Here is a 15,238-nt window from a genome sequence, read left to right on the forward strand (position 1 = left end):
AAATCGACTAAGTGTAAACGCCCCATAAGTTATTCGCTGCAATGCTCATTGAATTTCGACATCTGATGAATAAGAGCTATTGGAGAGTAACAGTATTTATTTTACGTTGAGTGTTTTCCGAAACTTTTCCTTGTTATTTTTGTTAAATATTTTTCAAATTTTAGCAAATATTTTTCATTTTTTTAGCACATAAAAAATAAATATTTTAAAAATTTTTAGCACATAAAATTCCGGGCCCTAGTAATATTTTTTGTTTTTTTTTTTTTGTTTTAAGTAATAAATAAAAACTTGTTATGACTCTTATTGAAATGTTTGGGTTGCGAGCGGATCGAGCAAGAGAATTTTAACCGAATCTATTGCTTTGCAAACCAACAACAATATTGATTTAATAGAGCGCCAATATTTTTATGGGGCGCCGCGTCGTTTACTATTTTTCTTTCTTCTTGCTAATTCGGCGCCCTCTTGATATTAGCGCCCCGGGGCAAAGGCCCCGCTCTCTCTCCCGTAGTTATGGCTCTTTTGCTCACATAATGAAGAGAAAAGTACCAAATTTTTAAAGCTGAGTTTGTGTGTATGCAACAACTAATTAGTAAGTGAAAGTTCTTTTCGGAGAACATAGATACATTCCTGTTTATACCATGCAAATTACCCTTAAAAAAAAAAAGTAAAAGGAACGGGAAAAAGCATTCGCTGGCTTTGACCCTCGCACTGTCCGGAAAATTGTCCTTATTTTCTATTTTGTCCTTTTTTTTAAATTACAGAAACAAAAAATGAAATAACTTCTTCTACGTATTCCATATAAGTATGCAAAACACGACAGGGTGATTAGTACGGAGTTTTTTTTTTTTTTTTTTTGGTTAGTCGCTTTCTGCATTTTTTATGAGACTGACAACAAAAGTTATTTACTCGACTTTTCGCAATGTCTAACGTTTTCTTTTTTTTTTATCTAAGTAAAAAAAAGCTAACGTCTAAAGGAACTTTCAGTGAGTGATTCACTGCATCTATTTAACAAGGTGTTAAAGTTTTTTTCTTTTTTTCTATCATTAACACTTTTTTTTCTTTCTGTAAAGGTTGTTTTCAATTTACACTGTGTACAACTTTTCTTTCTTTCTTCTAAAAGTCCTTCATAGGACTTGGGTGTCCATATTAACAAGCGTTGATTCTCTGTTGTTGTCGAGTGTTTTTTTTTTGTTTTTTTAAGTCCTAGTACAACTAGAAAAACATCAATGTCGCTTTGGAAGATAATCGTGAAAAGAAAGACATGAAAATGAGTTGTACTACTTGCACTCTTTTTAAGCAAGAGCTTCTCTTTCTCTAATGTGACATAAATAACATTTAGTGCAAGTGTTTTGCTTGTTCCTTTATCTCTTCTTGCTTACAAGTGCTTGGAATGTATTCGATATTAAGTAGTGTTAAGCTGTGAGTGTGTGTGCATGGTGTGTGGTCGATGCAAAAGTTTAATTAAAACTGCATTTTGAAGAACGATATGAGGAAGTTTCCTGTGATCCTTTGTACAGCGATTACGTTGTTTTTCACAATATGGCTTTTTCTGGAGCACCACAAACAATATCAACAGAAAATGCATTTTGCAAATAAACGGTAAGTAAAACATAAGGATTAGTAACATAAGGCCCATCATATAGTAAGGATTACCTACTTTTTGGGGGGTAGAAATAAGGGATATTTTATTACAACAGTACTGCTATTATTAAGTGCATTAGAACTGCTTACAAGCAAACGTTCGTAAGGGGAGGGGGAGCAAAAAGTCTTCCTTAGTTTTATTCAACATGTCAAAATAAGTGTTCATACAAACTATCGCAATTCGACCACCATTGGTTAGACATAAAAAAACGCATTTATACAAGGGCGCCGATGTTGTGGTTTCCAGGGGGGGCGCAAGTATAAGCGACGTTTCAAATAGGTTCAAATTTTGCTGTAATTAATGTAAAAATTCTGTTGGGTTTTCGATATTCTGAAGTACAATTTCCTCCACCTTGCCCCCTCTGATGGGCGCCCTTGCATTTATAAATTTCGCCTTGTATAAGAATTCCCTCTTCTAGCGAGAGCATTAATTTTTACTTAGATAAATGTAATATCTTAGGCCCTAATGAAATTATAAATACGAATTATACTTAATTTGAAGTACCGTATATTTAAGTGCTTTTGCCTTCGTGTAAGTTTATTGTAATACTCCCATAAACAGGGAAATAACAGAAGAAAGTTTTAAAAATTTTCTCGAGCTCTCTTGTGACTAAGTGGTTAGCATACACGCCTTTGGCGTGGGAAACACGGGTTCGATTCCCGGCAAGAGCTCATGTGGTTCGAATCCCACGTTAAGTTGTACACTGAAAAAAACGACTTGGTCAGGAATACCAAAGTTGTTTGATCAGGGCATTTGGTCACTTTATTTGTTCAGTTTAACCAAAATTTTGTCATTTATGATCAAATGTGTTTGGTCAGAACATTTGGTTGATTAATTTTCTTAATGCAAAGCAAATCTTATGTTATTTGATTTTTCTGACCAAAATATTTAGTTACAAGATCACGTGTATCTATTGACTTCTGAGCAGGGGCGGATCCAGGACGGACTTCTGGGGGGGCAGTCGGTAGTAATACTGCTACTTAGAGCTACTTTTAAGAGCTCCAAACTTTTTATGGATGGGTTTATTTATATATAAAATAAGAAAGTTTCCTCTTCTGGGGGGGCGGCGGAAGGCGATCGCCCCCCTCTGGATCCGCCCATGCTTGTGAGTAATCATGAAATGCAAATGTCAGCTTGACTAGCGGAACGATTACTGCGTAAAGGAACAAAAAAAAAACGGAGTTATTTTAGTGTGTGGCATAACAGGCTTCTATACAGATGAAGGAGGCCAGGTCTGACACAAACGCCAGAAGTTTGCAAAATAATTGGTGGATTCACAGTTTACAGATGCAGTAAATTTAAAATTTACGACGAAATATGAAATATAATTTTGAAAACACATTTTATAAGGAATCCAAATGTGTGAAACTTACCCGTGAAATTGATATTTCTTGAGAAATACATTAATAAAAGTTCCATTACTCAAGCACGTAAATTGTATAAAAAACAATCGCATTTATTCCGACGTTGTCCGCTTGGTTTCGGACCAAAAGTATAATAAAAGCTACGAAAATTTTAAAATAATCAATTTTAAGTTCACTTTCGGGGCCGCCATCTGCGGCATTTAACTCGGGCTGAATGTGGACGCATGGCATAAAAGCTACAGTGTATAAAATACGAACCAACTTGTACTAGGGTGTCAATACAAAGCATGAATGATATCTGAGTCAGGGCAGAAACCCAGCAGGGGGTGGTGAGCGAGGGGGTGCGTCCGTAGGGAGTATGAGCGGTCAGCGACGGTGGCTACAAGCATAAACGAAGATAGTAGAAAAACACTTTCCTATAGCATAAAATTCAAGCCCATGATCACTTTGTACACTGCCTTGTCATAACATTTTATTTCATCATGTCTTTCATGGAGTACTATGTGTACTATTTTCATTAATGCATGTAATAGAAGTCTAGTAGTTAGTCAACAATGACAAAAATGTTACCTTTTGTGTTGTTGAGGCAAGAAATACCACTTCCGGCTCTCCCCTACTCTACCCTGGCATTTGCAGAACAACAGGCAATGTAGTGCCAACATTCTATTTTTTTCTCTCACACTATTAGAGCTATCACATGAAACTTATGCTACATAAATGGGTATGCTATAATTGTTTTAGGTGTCACAGATATATCGCTGCCAAGTAATAACCGAATACATTATAAATGCGGGGAAGGTCATTTTCAAAATATCCCTCTATTTCTGCTTTTTCATTTGTTGTGCCAATCATAACATACTGTATATTAAAAGAAAGCCCATTTAACTACAATTCAAAAGGGATATAGTTGTATCATACCTACAATTCAACTAAAACGTGTATGAATAAACATTATCTTCTACATGGCTAGATTCCATTCTCTAGTTTTGAATTGCAAGTGAGAACATATTTTATTTTCTCTCAGCTCTACTGAAATAATGAATTTAATTCAGTCATTATCTTTGAAATATAATGGGGTATGCTTCAATTCCCTATTGTTTGCTTCCGAGGCAGTATTGTCAAGTTAATGAGCGCATAAAATCAGGAAACAAACATATTTGTAGGAAAATCTTTAAAATTTCCTTCTGTTATCTCCTTGTCTTAGGGAGTACTACAACGAAGTTTATACCAAAGGAAACGCCACTTAACTGCAATTCAATTTAGGTATAATTTGTATTTATATTTTAATTAGGATTTGAGATTATGTGTGTCTAAGTAAAAGCGTAAGATCTTGACAGAAGAGGAAAACTTTATGAAAAGTGAAAGTTTTTAAATGTATTTTCTGCCAAACCAACGGCAATCGAGTTGCGAAAATTTGCATGAATATTTATTTGGACACGAATAAAAATAGAGATGAAAAAAAGTTTGTTTCTACTCCCATTCGAACGTTTGCTTATTAGATTTAAAACATTTCATTACACGAAACAGCTACAAAATTATTATCGAAATGAAAAGAAATAAAATCTTTTCAGCTTAAAATCTCACGATTATGCCAATTTGGCTAAGAGAGACCATAATTAAGACAAATGAATGATGATGAAAGATTCGGTGGAATGATATGTGGGAGGAAACGGAAGTACCCTGAGAAAACTCAAGGACATGATGTTGTCCACCACAAACTTACTTGGCCGGGGATGGAACAAGGGCCCCCACGCAGCAGAGGTAAGCACCCACTTAGCCACTGTGCTTCCTTAAAATTATTACCAAGTACAGTTTTTTTTAAAAAATTCAGTTTAGCGTCCCTTTTCAGCACTTATGCTATATGAGACGTGAACTTACAGTTTAAGATGGAAGCTCAACCATCATTCTGCGTTCAAATTTTAATGTGCTCCCACCAGGAATCGAACACAGAAACCTTGCATCAAAGGCGAGTGCACACAGAGAAAAATCCGTTCTCCGGACAGCGGTATATTGCACAAATATACGGTATCCTCTTGCGTACTATAGAAATCAGTACGGAGCATACGTTATCCGTATGCTACATAGGCACTGCCCTTAGATGTTACATCATGCCGTTGCAGGATGTCTGACATCTAACAGTTTTCCGTATATCACATGCATATACTTATGTTACCTTCGTTAGCTATATGTTGTATACGTCCATTTGTATGTGAGATCCTGACCGCCTACATTGTTTCATGCGGAAAGTACATATAGATGGAACACTTATACAGAAAGTATTATAAAACATGCATTTTCAGTTATACGTCTTTTGTACGTTAAGTCCAAAAACTACAGGAATTACGCATGTAACTTATCTTTTTAAGTACGTCACCTACATTTTTTTTTCTCAGTGCACTAAATACTAGACCAGCGGGGAAGGACTACAGAGGCTCCTATTTAAAGCGGCACATATTTTACATCTTTGGTAGCAGCTTTAACTTACCGATGTGTCCTTACATAATCTACAAATTTTCTGCAAGTATAGTCAAAATTTATAATGATTTGCAACCCAGTTTCCATTAAATTACATCGGTCTGGTCATCAAATCATTTATTATATACGTAAGAAAGAATGTGAAATGTATGGGCATTAGATGCTCGAAAACTCAAATCATGAAAAACTACTATCAACGTAACACATTTCCACACTAAACCACATCAAAGAAAAAGTAGAAATGCACAGGAAACCGGAAGCGGAAATTGTAATCGTATCATTTGGTTTCAATGCGCTTTCGATATTATGCTCGTATTGGGATTCGATAGCGCAAGAAGAGTGATACCAACATTAAGCTTGTACTTCAATGTGCAAAATCTAAGCAAAGAACATCTGAAATTACACTGCAGATTTAAATAGCATTTTGCTGTCATCTATTTCTTTTTTTATAAATACGAGGGATATGAACTTTCGGATTAAATCAAATTGCAGGACGGGAGAAAGTTTATAACAATTGTGCCAAATAATGTAGTATCCCTTACAATACAGGAAAATGGACAATCTTTCTTAGCCCTAGGAACACCAAGGTGTTTTGGATTCCATTAAAAACTAATGACTGTGGGCCTCAGAGCCCTCCACCTTGGTGTTCCTAGGGTGAATAATTTCTTTTTACTTTTGGAACACTTTTGATACCTTGCTAATGAAGAGAAGGGGGTTATACTACGGATGTAGGCGCGAATGAAATGTCCGCACTAGTACTTCATTTTCAAAGACAAAATAATAATAATAATAATAATAATAATAATAATAATAATAATAATAATAATAATAATAATAATAATAATAATAATAATAATAATAATAATAATAAAATTATAATAATACGAGGGCCACTATTTATATTTTGAGCCTTGGTAACACTGTAGTTAGGTGCTATTTTTGTTTGCATAGAAATGTTTGATATTGTTGGCCGTAATGTACTTCAAATGTTTTTCAGTAGCTTTATTTGTGTTGTTTACGTTGACTTAAAGATTGCGTGACAACAGAAAAATGGAATTAACTCCTGAAAATTTTCATGCGATGATTTATTACGATTTTCGACGTGGATATCAGACACGAGTCCATCAATTAATTTACTTACACATTTGGCAATGAAGCCCCACCCCTTTGCTTTGTGAAACGCTGGCGTAACGATTTTACTCGTGGCCACCATAAGCTCACTGACGAAATTCGCCAAGGTCGTCCAAAATCAGTTGTTATTCAAGAAAACATTGATGCTGTGCAAAATCTAATACTGCAAGATCGTCATGTGACATACTGTGTGAGATTGAGGCAACCCTAGGCATTAGTTCCACCAGCATATATAAAATATTACTTGATCATTTATCTATGAGAAAGGTTTGTTCTCGTTGGATCCCACATAATTTGACAAAAATTCAAAACGAATCTTCCGTCGATTGGTGCAGACAAATGCTCAATAAATACAATGGCGATGCTTCAAAAGAAGTATATAAGATAGTGACAAATCATTGATATATGCATATGAGCCGGAGCGTAAACAGCAGTCGACTGTATGGGTGTTTCAAGATGAACCAAATAATAAAAAAAAAGTTGTTCGTGCTTGAAGCACATCTAAGCAAATGGTCATGCGGCATTGTACCTTTAGGGGAACGTAGAACGGTCAACTCTGAATGGTACACAACAATTTGTTTGCCGGAGGTCTTTGGTCAAATATGGAAAACAAACAAACGCCGTTGGATCATTCTTCATCAAGACAATGCGAGCTCTCACACACCTCGTCTAACAATCGACAATATGAACACTCAAAAAATCGAATGGGTCATCCGCCTTACAGTCCTGATTTGGCACCCAATGACTTCTTCTTATTACCGAATGTCAAGAATAAATTGCGTGAACAACGATTTTCGTCGGCGGAAGAAGTACAAGCAGTTGATGCGTTCAAAAACCATATTATGAAGGTGTCTCAAGAAGACTGGAAAAATACTTTGACAAATGGTTCGAAGGAATGCAAAACTGTATTGATCATAAAGGACAATATTTCGAAAAACAATAAATCAATTTTCAATGACAAATTACAGTTTTTCATTGTTAGGCTCAAAATAAAAATAGTGGCCCTCGTAATGAAACTACAATCCCAGATTAGTTAAAATAGTCCCTGTCTGCAATTACACACACTTTTGTCACCGCTTAGCCAACAATTAGATTTCGGGACGAATGAAGTCTAGAAGTCAGTGATGCGAAGACGTGTTCAACCTTACGCTGCCCTGCTGTACCATCCGATCAACGAATGAAGTTTTTGAATCTGCGATGCGAAGAAGTATTCAACCGTACGATGCACCGCTGCACCACTCGATCAGCGAATGAAGTCTTGGAGTCTGCGATGTGAAAGTATTCAACCTTACCATGCACCGCTGCACCACTCGATCAGCGAATGAAGTCTTGGAGTCTGTGATGCGAAGGAGTGTTTAACCGTACGATGCACCGCTCTGCAACACCCGATCATCGAATGAAGACTTGGAATCTGCGATGAGAAGAAGTATTCAACCATACGCTACATCGTTACAACACCAGATCAAAAAATGAAATCTTGGAGTCTGCGATGCGAAGAAGTGTTCAACTCTACGCTACACTGCTATATCACGAGATCAACGAATGAATTCTTGGATCTGCGATGCGAAAACCTGTTCAACCGTATGCTGCATCGCTGCAACATTCGATCAACGAATGAAGTCTTGGAGTCTGCGATCCGAAGAAGTGTTCAACCATACGCTGCGCCGCTGTAGCGCCCGATCAGGGAATTAAGTCTTGGAGTCTGTGATGCTAAGAAATGTTCAACCGTATGCTGCACCGCTGCACCACTCAATCAGCGAATGAAGTCTTGGAGTCCTCGATGCGAAGAAGTGTTCAATCATACGCTGTGCCGCTACAACACCCGATCAAAAAATGAAGTATTGGAGTCTGCGATGCGAAGAAGTGTTCAACTCTACGCTACACTGCTATATCACGAGATCAGCGAATGAAGTCTTGGAGTCTGCGATGCGAGGAAGTGTTCAACCATATTCTGCACCGCTGCAGCGCCCGATCAGCGAATTAAGTCTTGGAGACTGCGATGCGAAGAAATATTGCACCGGATGCTGCACCGCTGCACCACACAATGAGCGAATGAAGTCTAGGAGTCCTCGATGCGAAGAAGTGTTCAACCGTACGCTGCACCACTGCAGAGCCCGATCATCAAGGAAATCTTCCCTTCCTTGTAGAAGGATTTGATTACTGGAATTCATAAGGAGTCTCCAAAGTCTCTTGAGTAACATTTGCGCGTGCACTATGAGGAATTAAGTTTTGGAATTTGGAATGCGAAAAAGTTTCAACCGTACGCTGCACCGCTGCAGAGACCGATCATCAAGGAAATCTTCCCTTCCAAGAAAATAAGAACTCCTCGGGATGCCGGAAGAGATGGTAGTCCGTGTGAGAGGCATTAGAAGGATATAGTGGATGTAGAAGGATTTGATTACTGGAATTCATAAGGAGTCTGCAAAGTCTCTTGAATAACATTTGCGCGTGCACTATGAGGACACTGTCTTTTGAATATTTCTGAATACTTGCGGGCGATGTTGCAGTGTATTTCATAAAGTTCACATTGAGAAAAATTCATTATGCGGACAACGGTATATCGTACATATATACAGAACCCATAAGTTTACTACGGAAATCTGTACGGAGCATAGGTTATGCATATGCTACATAAAACGGTGCCGATTTCTCTGTAAATTTCGGGGGGGGGGGCATTCAGATACAGAAGGAATATATGATTATTTTAAGACAAATTGTATTCAAATTATGCCAAATGTTGTATATTCATAAATAAAATGCGGGGGCCCACATGATCTTTGGGGGGCCCGGGCTCCCCCACCCCCAGGATCGGCGCTCTTGGCTACATAGGTACTGCCTTTTTCCCGCTTAGATGTTGTATCATGTAGCTGCAGGATTTCTGACATCTAAGTCTTCCGCATATTAATACGTATACATATGTTACGTATACGCATACGTATATATATGTACCTACGTCAGCTAATTATATGTTATATAGGCTAGTCTGTATGTAAGATCCTAACCGACTACATACATCTCTTGGTTTTATATGGAAAGTACGTATAGATGGAACACTTATTCGGACAGTATTATATAGAACATACGTTTTCAGTTATAGTTTTCTGCACAATGTTAATTATAGTCGTACGTTAAATCCGAAAACTACAAGATTTACACATGTAACCTACATTTGTACGAACACCACATACGTTTTTTCCTCTGTGGAGCATTGTAACGATTCGTAATGACAATTTCACTCTAACGGAGGAAAATATATGGTGGATTAACGCCACCAAAGATCACTGTACCAGCAACAACATCTTTTCCAAAAATTTTGAAAACCATTCGTTCTGGACTTTGATCAAGAGTCAACCATTGTCCCTTATTTGCAATTGCCGAAGCAGATTAATTTTTCTTCTGAAGTAACAATCCGATGCAGGAAACTTTCCAGGATATTCCTCCATATTCCAGATGGCAATTCTTGTTGGCTGGTGTTAACAACTTAGACCGTGGCCTAAGAGCAGGGGCGTCATTTCACACTTTGCTTGAGGGGGGGCAAGAGCACCACGTACATAAGAATTTCACGTTTTGTACTAGCATATTAGTACACAATCTATTAAAGTATATGTATTCCTCAAACTCATGGGGGGCAATTGCCCCTCCTACTCCCCCCTAAATAACGCCCCTGCCTAAGAGTCTAATCTTTCCACCTCACCGATTCCACGCAGCCAACAAACGACACTGCTATGGTGTAGCTATATCTAATTCATTTGCAATAACACGAACTCTTTTACGACCACGGTTTTCCAGAACTCATCCGAACGTGGTGTTCGGTCAGTGTCTACGAAGTTCATTTTGCAATGCTGTGTCATCGAACCGAAATTTACCAAACGAACAGCGAACTTTATGTTAATTTGATATTCCTGGCGGGAATGCAATCTTAATATTTTTTCTTTTTTTCTTTCTTTCTTTTCTTTCTTTCTTTCTTTTTGTTTTTTCTTTTTTTTTACCGTTTGCTCTCGACAAAATTCCAGTCTGAGTCACTAAGGAAAAATCACTTGCAATTAGGCGTTCTGCATAGTACACTTTCATATAGGACTCTCTTCAACAACACGCTATCTGCTGACTGTCTGGATGTCAAATGAAAGCATTATGAAGAAATTACGTAGGATGGGGTCAGGAATATATCCCACAAGTTTTTACCAGGAACTTAGTAGTATCGAAGAGTAGAACAATGTCCCTCAGACGAGATTTGCATGATACAAAATTTCACCAGTTTTCTGTATTTGTTGACCATTGTTTTTGAGTATTTATTTTAATACGTCCTTGTAACATTTGAACTAATTTACAAAAATGCTGAAACTTTGTACCGTGCAAATATTGACATGGGGGCATTATTTGGCACATCATGTGATACCACCAGGTTAACAGTGTTGCCAACACAATTCCAAGTTATGTTTATTTTAAATGCCACTTTGTCAGGCTATTACTATTTCAAATCTGCAGGGGGCGCGGTGGCTCAGTGATAAAGCATTCATCTCCGGTGCTTGGGGTCTCTGGTTCGATCCCAGCTCGCGTCGTGTGGACTTTGTGGTGGACAAACACCGTGCTCGTGGGCTTTCTCGGGGTTCTCCCGTTTCCTCCCACTTCCTTCATTCCACCATTTCACTCATCTCTCATCATCACCGTCTCCTTTAGCCTAACCGGCATAACCGTGGGACGTAAAACTTAAAGATTTCATTTGATTTTTTTTTCAAATCTGCATGCTAAGCGAAAACTTACAATATAACATTTGGTATTCAGTGCTGCAAACTAAGACCGCTACATTATCACGAACATTTCAACTTAAGTGACCTCTACAGCAATAATAACGTAAGACAGACGGTTGGGACAACTCACATTTAATGTACTTTAGTGTCTAATATACAATGACTGATTTCGAATAAATAGGGACAAAGATATAAGAGATTTTTTCAAAAGCTTTTATTTCGAAAAGCTGTTTACATAAGCACCTCATACAATTGCATAAATGGCTTATACTAGATGTGAAGATTTTAATGCGTTTACATCAATATGATACCTCGAACCGTTCTGGAGATATGGAAAATACTAGTAAAGTTTGCAATACTGCTAAAATATGGAATTCTGATAGCTTGTTGTTCTTACGTCTACCGAAAAGTATTGTTGTAATACTACAGAAGCAAATTAAAAAAAAAAAGTTTTGAAAAGGTCCCAGAAATACGTAAACAATATATCAAATTATATATTTTTCATATCTCCGGAATGGTTTGATATATAAAATTGCTGTAAGCGGCATTATGATCTATAAAATATTTCCTTCTAATTTTGTTTCTACTCGTTCAAAATATGTCACATGATGGCCATAGTATTCAACACTTAGGTACTTTGGATCTGCATCACCCATTTGTATGACTTGCGTTATTACCGTTGTATTCAAAATTTGATTGTTTTTCGATGTTTGTGATATTGTAGCGTCCTAAATTAGCAAAATAAATGTGGCATTGTAAGTTTTAACATGTAGAGTTGAAATATGTAATAATTTGACACAGTGTCATTAAAAAAAAAAACTATGTTGGGTTGGCAACACTGTTAATCTGGTTGTACTGCAGAGTATGTAAAATAATGTCCTCCTGTCATATTTGCATGATAAAGAGATTTAAGCATTTTGTATTTATTAGTTTAAAAGCTATAACTGTGTGTCAAGATAAATAGCCCAAACTATATTATACATATATATAATATATTTGTAGGGCAGTGAATTTATTTCGGGAGGGGTCCAAATTCAATATGAGAATAAATTATATAAAAACTCAAGAGGCATAACCGTGGGACGTAAAACTCAAAGATTTTATTTCATTTAATTTTTAATAAGCTTCTTCTTCTCTCCCTGTTTAATCTACTCTTGATATGTAACATCTACATCTTTGCTGGCAATTTATATTATTATTTCTATCGTACGTTAGATGTAGCCGAAACTAGAATTCATTTTGGCCTATTTCTGTTTCGCTCACAATTTATTCCATTGTCCCTTATCTCATCTTAGATTTAAGGACTGGCCAATTCCTGCTGTACCTAATTTACCAGGAAAGGCATGCTCAATGTTGTAGGGATGTTCAACACACTCTCCCAGGAATCGAACGAGGGGGCCACATGCACTTACGGTGCACGCTCTAGCCCCTAAACCGGCAGGGAAGTCCTTCCCCATATATACCATAAATCAAGAAACTTAAAATGATAATAATAATAAAAATGTTGTAGGTTCAGAAAATAGTTAATCATCCGTTCCTTTTGGTTTAATCAGGTTTGCCAACTGACCGGTATTTTACAGGCTGATCGATATTTTAGTCAGACTCAACTACAATTATTCATAGGGGGTATGGTGGCTCAGTGGTAGAGTGCTAACTTCTGCTGCGGGGCCCCGGTTCGATTCCCGATCAAGTAAATTTGTGGTGGACAACATCGTGGTCGTGAGTTTTCTCGGGGTACTCCCGTTTCCTCCCACTTTCTCATTCCACCAATTCTTCCATCATAATTCACTTGCTTTAATCATCGTCTCCCTTAGCCTAACTGGCATAATCATGGGACGTTACACTCAAATATTTCATTTCATTTTTACAAATATCCATCATCTGTTTTGAGGATTATGAGCAGGAACCTGTAATTTTATTTTTCAGAGTTGGCAATCATAGTTTAAACGGCATAAACATGAGACGTTTATAATGAAATATTTAATACCGTTTATTGATTATTTCAATTTTTTTTCCAACTCTGTAAATGTCTTTATTGTTTTCATAACAGTTTCATACTGTTTGCCTTAATCGTATCATGCAATATTTAATTTTTCTTTCTTTTCATTTCAGATTACACAATAACAACATCAACAAATGCATCCCACGAACGAATATATTCTTCTTGAAGACACACAAATGTGCAAGCAGTACAGTGCAAAATATTCTAATGAGATTCGGGCTGAAACGCCACCTGAATTTTGTTCTACCAGAACGATACAACTACCTGGGCCAGCCACAGCACTTCCAGCCATATTTCATCGGCAGCAATGTGACAACCCGGGACGGCAACTACAATATATTTACTCACCATACGCGTTTAAATATGACAGCTGTGAAGCAAGTAATGTATGGCGACACACGTATGATTACTATTGTGAGAAACCCCGTAGACCTGTATGAATCTTTATTTTCGTATTTTCAACTGCAGGACGTATACAATGCAACATTAGCAGAGTTGCTTCAACTACCTCTGGCGGAGTTACGGCTAAAACTTAAAAGGCTTGATTTATCGTACCTCGGTTATAATCAGATGTTATGGGATCTGGGAATGGCCGAACAGGACTTTGAGGATGAGACCAAAGTGAAAAGTTTTATCAAGTTTGTTGACGATGCTTTTGATCTTGTCATGGTAGCTGAACACATGAGTGAATCAGTGATTTTACTTAAGGACCTTATGTGCTGGAGTTATAATGACGTAATTTATATTAGCCATAACTACCGGCCAAATTCAATGAAGACATATCTCAAAGCACAAGACCGAAACAAGTTAGCAGCGCTTAATAGAGCTGATATGATGCTATACTCATATTTTAAAGCCAAATTTGATCAAAAAGTACAACGATACGGTACCCAACGTATGATGAAAGATATACGAACATTATATTCGTATATAAATAAACTAATTACCTCCTGTGATCTTAAGAGACTGTTTCCAAAAGAATTTGAGAATTCGTTTGATTGTAAATATATTTTTATGCAAGAACTTAATTTTACAGAGATAATTCGTGAAGATCAACAAAAGCGTCTTCATGGCGAGTTTATTTCTTGGACAATTAAAACCTAAACACTAAGCTTATTCAAATATTGTTTTCCTGCCTTACGGAACAAACATGGGGAACTTGTACGAGAGTTGTTTCGTAAATTATGGCATTTATGTTACAACCGTCAATCCAATATCTGTATTTGAGTGTCAAAAGATGGTGATTTCCATTCTACTAGTAGTCCCAACGTTATTCCTATAATACTGTAGGTTAATAATGATACGGTGACATTGGATTTGTCAGCTTTTTGCTGTAGACTTACAACAAGGTACAATAATAAGATCTGTTTTCATTTTTACAACAAATTCAAGCATTTATCGCTATTGTCAAAGAATAATTTCTCTTTATTTATTTTGGGCGCGTGCATATTCGAGTTCAAATTCCACTGATACAACATCTCGAATGAAACCCAAGGGCCGCGGTGGCTCAGTGGTAGAGAGTTCACCTCTGATGGTTGGGGGCCCTGCTTCGATCCGAGCTCGCGCCAAGTAAACTTTGTACGGTGGACAAACACCGTGTGCGTTTGTTTCCTCGGGGTTCTCCCGTTTCCTCCCACTGTATTCATTCCAACATTTCATTCATTTCTCATTATTACCGTCTCCTTTAGTTTAGCCGGCATAACTGTGGAACGTAAAACTCGAAGATTTCATTTCATTTCATTTCGAATGAAAACCCAAGATGTCTTTGCGTCATCGCCTTTGTTGTCGTTTTTGGGAGAGTAGTGTACTTTTTTCAGTACCGAGTCTGTTCGAAGATGTAGCCTACAGCCTATTTGAATCGTAATATATCCAAATT

The 15,238-nt window shown here is 37.2% G+C and overlaps 1 protein-coding gene across 1 annotated transcript; it reads left to right on the forward strand.

The window, feature by feature from the left end:
* The first annotated feature begins 1,166 nt into the window (after positions 1-1,166).
* On the forward strand, positions 1,167-15,008 carry LOC145669224 (galactosylceramide sulfotransferase-like). Its single transcript, XM_081737553.1, has 2 exons — positions 1,167-1,599; positions 13,473-15,008. The coding sequence occupies exons 1-2, from the start codon at positions 1,487-1,489 to the stop codon at positions 14,464-14,466; spliced, it is 1,107 nt and encodes a 368-aa protein (XP_081593679.1). The 5' UTR covers positions 1,167-1,486; the 3' UTR covers positions 14,467-15,008.
* Positions 15,009-15,238: the final 230 nt, after the last annotated feature.

The sequence above is a fragment of the Thermobia domestica genome, chromosome 13 (assembly GCF_964235325.1).
Source record: "Thermobia domestica chromosome 13, izTheDome1.hap1.1, whole genome shotgun sequence".
Classification (NCBI taxonomy): Eukaryota; Metazoa; Arthropoda; class Insecta; order Zygentoma; family Lepismatidae; genus Thermobia; species Thermobia domestica.